Genomic DNA, 7514 nt, shown 5'->3' with positions numbered 1-7514 from the left:
TAACTGCAATCAACATTGTCATATTACAGCCATGTCTCAGTTAATACCACAACATCTGCAGAACAGAGCACATCAGTTGGGCTGACAGGCAAGCACTCTTAATAACACTACAGTCGATATGCGTTATTTTGACCCTGACAGGACCGACGAAATTATTGCCATGCAACAACATCGTAACCTCAGCACGGTGGGATCCCACAGTCTTTGCAAGAGATTAAAAGCTGGTTGCCATTAACTTTCGTTACCTCGCTGACAGCCCAGGGTTTAGTTCAGAGATGCCACTCATAGAAGGCAGCTTAATCATACGCATGCAGTCAGTCGCAAATAACAACAGAACCTGCTGCCGAGGGATGAGGAGCATAAATTGATTAACTTGAGCACTTGACTTATAATAAGCAAGAGTGACTAACCCAGATAAGACGATGAGCAAAATGAGAGAACAAGGTAAAAGCGGGCACCAACCTTTCTACAAGTGGACTTATTTTTTTCAAGGCGACAAATGCTTTCCTTAGTGCTGCGATAGGACAAATGTCTGTACCAGTGTGGGGACTATGTGGAAAAATAGTGTAAGATACATAAATGGTATGTTATATTTGTAATTACCTGTGTGTACCTTATTTTGGCTAATAAAATTAGGGGCAAAGACCTTCTGATTCATCCTCGTATAAGACAAGCTGAAGAACGGGCAGACACAAGTACTTGCACCCAACCCTGTTTTCCTCTTTCTTGCATTCCCATTTGTGCTACACCCAGCTATGGTATACTCACCAACTAGCCCCCTCACACTGCTTGTTTATGCAGCACATACTTTTGTATTTGATGTAGAGACAACAAAGGCTTCTTATGAGCCAACCAATGTCTATAGAGCTAACTGCAACATAGTTTTCTTTCCTTTATCTTATCATATCTTTGAAGTATGCAACATTGTGCTGCCAACCAGTGCTATGAAACGGTGCACACAGTCACTGTTACCCTTGCGTTTTGGCTCTCCACATAATTTCAGTAAAGTACCGAGGCCAGATGCAGACTATAGGCATGTCATCTGGCTTCAGTTGCATGAACTCCCCAGTGTATGCTTTTATTGGCGGCGAGGAGTTACGGAGTCGCCATCTATCGGAAGCGCCTCGCTGGCGTAGTATGAGGGATCATGCGGCGCGCTCCTCATAGGTTTTGCTGTCAGCGCTCACTGAAAACACCACGCGCGAGCTCTCCCGGACATTTCTATAAGTACTTTTGAAACGAGGGAAGTTTCTTACTGTCTAAATAAAATCTTGGGCAAACTGAAAGCACACAATCGTTTACAGACGCTATCTCCTTACCGAATACGTACAGTGAACGCCATTGCGCGCGGTCGCCGCGATGGAGTCTCCCGAACCGGCTTCTTGCGTGAAAGGTAGGTAAACGCTGAGAGCAAACTATGTGAAATATGTTCTTATAGTGTTTGTATAACTAAATGGAGCGTAATAGAACGAAGCCTCAATGCAGCGATCGCGCAGATTCGCAGCGACCGACTGCGCGTCTGCACGCTTGTCCGCGCACTGTTTCGCTTTCTCCGCGCGCGCGTTTTCGCACCGTGTCATGAGCTTTAGGCCGCATAATATGAACATTTGACAGTATACAAGCAACCATTGTTGCGTGGGCGCTATCAGAGCTGTTCAAAAATAATTTCATTGTAGAGACTTTGACGCCTACGGCGACTGTGATGTCCCGCGTACGTCGCGACGATTCAATCTTTTTTTTTTTTTCTAAGTTCTTTGACCTTTCAATATTATTTCTCGAGTTGAGTCGCACTGTATGTTTATCGGTGTTCTCAGCGTGCAATTTCCCGCTGCTCCTGTTTAGTAATCCAGTGCATTAATTCATAACACAAACATGCCCATATGCCATGCTTTTTTTAAATGTGCTTTTTACCGCTGCCTTTCCACTCCACTGAACTTGCGAGTATCTATAGCATCGACAAGTTCATAGACCAAACCGTCATGACATTGGTCGGGCAGCGGAGTCGCGCGAGCGCCTCGGTGCGCGTTTTGAGAACATCGCAGACCGGGCGACGTAGCAGAAATCTTCGTCGCGTCTGTGCTTCCTGCATACCCAAGTTGTAGCCGATGACTGTTTGCCGGTTTTATGTTTCGCGAGCCAAGCTTCACGCAGCTTCTTGTCCTGCGGCTACGTGTGAATAAGGCTGACACCGGGCTCCGTTGCGTGCGTCCGGCCCTGCGAAACCGAGCAGTAGCCTACCATGTTGCGCGCCTTCAAAGGCAGCCACTACCTATTGTAGTGCTTTGAAGCGTTGTAAAGGAGACACTCGAAACGGGAAAATTTCGCCACTGAATGAGGACCGCAGCGTACGAGGGAATTTAAACTCGTTTTCAGCTCGCTTCGGCGCGCCCGAAGCAGCCGACGCGGCCGCTATGTCCACGTGATCCCTCCTAGCACGTCACGCCGACGGTGGCGTCAGCTTTTCCAGTGGTGGAGCTCGAGGCCAATATGTGCTTACAGTCATTATGACCAAACAGCGAACAACCCGCCGTGGTTGCTCAGTGGCTATGGTGTTGGGCTGCTGAGCACGAGGTCGCGGGATCGAATCCCGGCCACGACGGCCGCATTTCGATGGGGGCGAAATGCGAAAACACCCGTGTGCTTAGATTTAGGTGCACGTTAAAGAACCCCAGGTGGTCAAAATTTCCGGAGTCCTCCACTACGGCGTGCCTCATAATCAGAAAGTGGTTTTGGCACGTAAAACCCCAATTATTATTATTATTATTAAACAGCGAACAATCATGCGCTTTAGAGATTGCATACAGTGGAAGCCTTGCGATGTATACACACCTAGGGTTCCGTCAGCTATCTGACAAGCCGCAAGAGCAAGGCACAGGCACAAGTCGGGATTGCTTGAGCATTTATTGAAATTCTATTTTTCACCTCTGCTCATAGGCCTTGGCAAACAGCCTGTGAGAGCACTTGCGAACCTTCTTTTGTTGCCAATGTGTTCCTACCATGTCTCGTTGCTGAAGGCTCTTAAAGGGGCTCTGAACCACTTCTTATTGAATAGTAGAAATGCATTTGAAGTTAAATTAGGCTGTTTCAGACATACTTTACCGCTAAAAGTACTTCAATGCGTTCAGCAGAAGTGGAATTATTGGCAATCAAACTTGGCCTACGCGGTGCTTCTGCTCCTTCTTCAATGCCTTGCACTGTGAAGGCTATGGCAGAGCGGGGCTTTCCCACAACAGTCCACCCTCTGAATCTCACCATGGCGCGAGTTCAAATTTAATTTTGGATAGCAACATAGATGCTACTACTTTTGACGACCTACGACAGGCCAAACGTAAGCCAAACGCGGTTGTCCTCAGTGAGCCGCAGTGTGCTTAGCCAGTGGACTTGTCACAGCACCCCGCGGTGGCCACGGTATTTATGCTACATAGTAGACCGCAGCTACTTGCAACTGTAGTGCTTACGCTCAGGGTTTGCATTGTGCACAACAGGGCTTGAGTGCGTGCTCGCACTCGTGTGCTACATGGTGCAGACTGGCTTTGTCCTTCACCAGCTTGACCATTGTATAGTATCCACATCCAACTTTCACACTTTTGAAACGCTATCGATTAGACTGCCAAGGTGCCTAACAGGACGGGCCAGGAGTGGGTGCGTGTCAGCAAGCGTGCATGTGGTCTGACCTTAAGTGTTGGGTCGTTTGAGGCTAGTTGAGTGTTCAAAACTAGTCGAAATTAGCAATACACACCGGCTATGACACCAATAAGCAGGGTGGCCAAAGTTCCTATGCGGGTTGCCGCACATGGCCAGATGATAGTCTACTTTTTCCGGATGTACTTATGTAATTATTATTGAAATTTGAAAGCACATTTTCGCTTACTTTAGCCTGTTCATTGAAGTTCACCAATAAAAAAACTCACTGACAATTATGATATACTCCCTAATGTGAAACTTGAGCGCAGCTCTATATACATGTTTTGATTTCGCAATACATTGGCTGGTGCGGACAGTCTGTCTCGTCCGGTACATCGCAAATGGATTAAAGTACGGTGCCACTGCCTCGCTAATCTGGAGATCGCAAGAGGCAGCGCATGGGTGCGATTCACAGCTGCCGCCGCAGACAGACCTCCCAGATGATGTATGCTACTCTGGCGCCATCGTCGCCACACTGCACTTTTCTTTTCATGCTTTCGTCATACCCTCCTCCTCTGTTTTCCTCCTCGTGTCTCATTTTTCGCTGTGCTCGTTCGATCGCTTACTGCGACGCTCACCGCAGGAATGGGAGCAGTAGAATGAAGCGCACTCATCCAAGCACCCTTCTTGAATGACGTCACCTAGATTGGCCAATAGCTGCCGCGCATGGGAATCCACTTAAATTTATTATGAAATAAAGTGTCCAGGAGAGAGCGAGGAGCAGGCTTCTGTCGAAAAGAGAGCGTTTGAGAGTAAAGTGACTTCGCGCCCACTTGTGGGTTCCATGCGCTGCGTATGACAGCAAAGATTGGCTGAAATGTTCACAGCAGCCATTGCAGCAGCGCATGCTATCCGCGGACTGTCTTTCCACCAAGCCCGAGGGGTGGTTCAATTAGTACTCCTTTAAATCGGTCCTCTGACACGTTTGCCTCGTGCCACAGCTCGCGCAGCGACTCCCGCAGTTCCGAGACAACTTCAGCAGCAAGTCACGTTCCTCGTACTTGTATGCACTCAGCCGTATCGCGGCGTGCATCTTGTCCACCTCACGCTGCAGCGTGGGTCTCGGATGCCTCGGTGTCACGTCGCGCCGAAGCTCTGCTTTCAGTGTCCGGATGGGGTACACATAACCAACAGGCGCGCCTTCTTGCGCTCTGCAGCCTCACGATGCAACCCCTTCTGCTTCGCAGCGCGACACCTCTGGTAATGAATCCTGCAATTAAACGGCAGTCGATGCAGGCAGCGCGGTCGTTTAGGCCGTTGCCTCGCCGTCAGAAGCTGTCAGCTCACTGGCCTGGTCGTAGTCCCTGAGACGTACCAGTGAGCCTACCTTGCTCGGTGGGTGCGGTGGGCCCCAGTCCCACAGCCTGGTCTAATTACATCTATGCGCGATCCGCATGCGTGCTCCCGGTTGTGCGGGAATACTAAACCATCACAGAGGCAAAAGGATAATATATCCACCACCCCACCCATCTTATAACACAACACGAAGCAGTCGGCTGGCGAAGGATGCCGACAGGAACATTCTCCAATCTACACATCCTACATAAAATGTTTCCCAGTCAATACAAGGACACATGCCCATGGTGTGGAGCCATCCCAACACTATATCACGTCGCATGGAAGTGCAGAAATAACTTCTCTTTCCACAAAGAAAAAAAACCCAGTGCGGAACAGTGGGAGGGCCTGCTCACCAGCGGCGTGCTCACAGTCCAAAAAGGATTGGTGCAACACGCTCTCAAAGTGGCCAGGCTCAACGGTGCTCTGGAATAGGGGCGCCGACCACTCAAGACGACAGACACTTCAGCAAAACATGAAGACTTCTGTTAGCCGCTGAAAGCTGTAAATAGAGCAATAAAATTTTTCCTTCCTTCCTTCCTTCGCCGGAAGGCGCTAGTCCCGCTTGTTCAGCATCGTGAGACAGCGATCGAGGCAGCGTTCATCGTTAAGCTTTCGCTGCATCAAACTCCACCGACCACTGCAGGACGTGGCACGCTCTAGTGGTCGGCGTCCGACGGGTCGTACGACGTTCTCGGGAGCAGCGGTTCCCAGCAAGGAGCCACGGCTTCGGTATCGGTGCTACGTCGCGCGTTCGCTAGCCACAGCGACCGTTGACACCCTTTTGACCCATAAGTTGCCCAGTTCTCCCACAGAATAAATAACTAACTTATCCTGTTCTCCTGTCACGTCCACACCTCCACGAGGAGGTCGTTGTGTCGTGGTACCTATGTGGGTCTCCGTGGTCACTTAGGCCGGCTTTGACTGTTCACGCGGTTCTTCCCCGTGTAGGGTAACAAACCGGACATCCGTGTTAACTTCCCTTTTTTCCTTGTTCCTCTCTCCCTTTCTCTCTTCGCAGTGCTGGCCCAGGCGGTGCCTTGATGAAAGAAGCTGCTGTGACTGTGCAGACTGGCAACCCTCAAAAGCTAGTCGGATTTGTAGTCAAATCCAGCCATAACCGAAGTCAACCTTCCTTTTTCACGTCAAAATGGCAGCGACCACGAAGCGCAAACGTGTGGGAGTCAGTAAGAACCGCAAAAAAGCGTGGAAGAAGCATTGCGACATCAACGATGTGGAAGAGTTCCTTGAGGACCAGCGCTTTGACGAGCGTATCGGCGGCTCTGTGGCCAGTAAGCCGGACGAGCAATTGTTCTTCGTGGATAAGCTACCCGCAGCGCCTAAGGCCTCGGCTCATGCTAGTGCTGCGAGCAGGAAGCTGCGCCGCAGCCGCAAGCTGACATGCTTCAGAAACCTCGAGCCAAGCTCCAAGGTGAAGGCACCGGTGCAGCCGCGCCGTGTGCGGGATCCTGATGCCCGCAAGCCCGCCGAAGTTCGCGAAACGCAGAGGCAGCGTCTCGCAAAGCGGCTTGAACAAGGCACCGTCGACCGCCTGCGCAGCGTTGCGCGAAAAGCAAAAGTGACGACGAGCCGTTTTGACTTGACAGGACTTAGCGACCTCTGGAGCAAAGACAGTGAAGAGGTGTCACCATTGGCTGCGGATGGTAAACATCGCGTGCCGTCCCATCGACACCAGAAACCATCGCTGCTTCCAGCAGTGGAGCCGCCGCACCCGGGAACGTCGTACAACCCGTCGCACGCCGACCATCAGGACCTTTTGCGGCGGGCGGTGGAGGTCGAGCAGCGAAAGCTGCACGAGGAGCGCCGGCTCGACCGCTGCCTTGCGATGCCGAATAAGCGCGACTGGCCCACCGAGCAGGACAGGCTCGCCGAGATGTCGCAGGGACTTTACGACCAGGAAGAGGATGACGACGAGGCCAGTGAGCTGACAGCTTCTGACGGCGAAGCAACGGCCGAAGCGCCCACGTTACCGGCACCGACTGCCGCTCGTAAGACTCGGCAGCAGAGACGTCGTGCTGCGGAACAAAAGAGGTTGCGTCGAGAGGCCGCGGAGCGCAAGAAGGCGCGTGTGCTAGCCAACGACGTGTACCGGATACGGACACTGAAGGCGGAGCTTCGGCGCAACGCCGAGGCGTCCGAGGCGCGTCAGAAGCGCCGCCAGCAGCGCGAGGTGGACAAGTTGTACGGCGCGCGGCGGCTGAGCGCGTACAAATACGAGGAACCAGACTTGCCGTTGAAGCTGTCTAGCGAACTGCGGGATTCGCTGCGCGAGTTGCGGCCCGAGATAAACGTGCTTGAGGACCGCTATAAAAGTCTACAGCGTCGAAACGTGATCGAAACACGCCAGCAGCAGAAGAAGGTGGTCAAGTACAAGCCCAAGAAGGCTGTAAAGCGCTCGCACAGGCAGTTTGCCGAAGCCGACGAGCAGAGGTGGAAAAAGGAGCTTCAATAAACGATGAAGTCTCACTTCCCTA

General features: G+C 51.5%; 1 protein-coding gene across 1 annotated transcript; it reads left to right on the top strand.

Annotated features, from left to right (window-relative positions):
* The first annotated feature begins 6141 nt into the window (after positions 1–6141).
* Positions 6142–7514, top strand: LOC142573103 (ribosome biogenesis protein NOP53-like). Its single transcript, XM_075682627.1, has one exon. The coding sequence runs from the start codon at positions 6170–6172 to the stop codon at positions 7490–7492; it is 1323 nt and encodes a 440-aa protein (XP_075538742.1). The 5' UTR covers positions 6142–6169; the 3' UTR covers positions 7493–7514.

This window comes from Dermacentor variabilis, chromosome 2 (genome assembly GCF_050947875.1).
Source record: "Dermacentor variabilis isolate Ectoservices chromosome 2, ASM5094787v1, whole genome shotgun sequence".
Lineage (NCBI taxonomy): Eukaryota > Metazoa > Arthropoda > Arachnida > Ixodida > Ixodidae > Dermacentor > Dermacentor variabilis.
The sequence above is the reverse complement of the archived record's forward strand: the minus strand, read 5'-3'. Positions and strand labels throughout refer to the sequence as shown.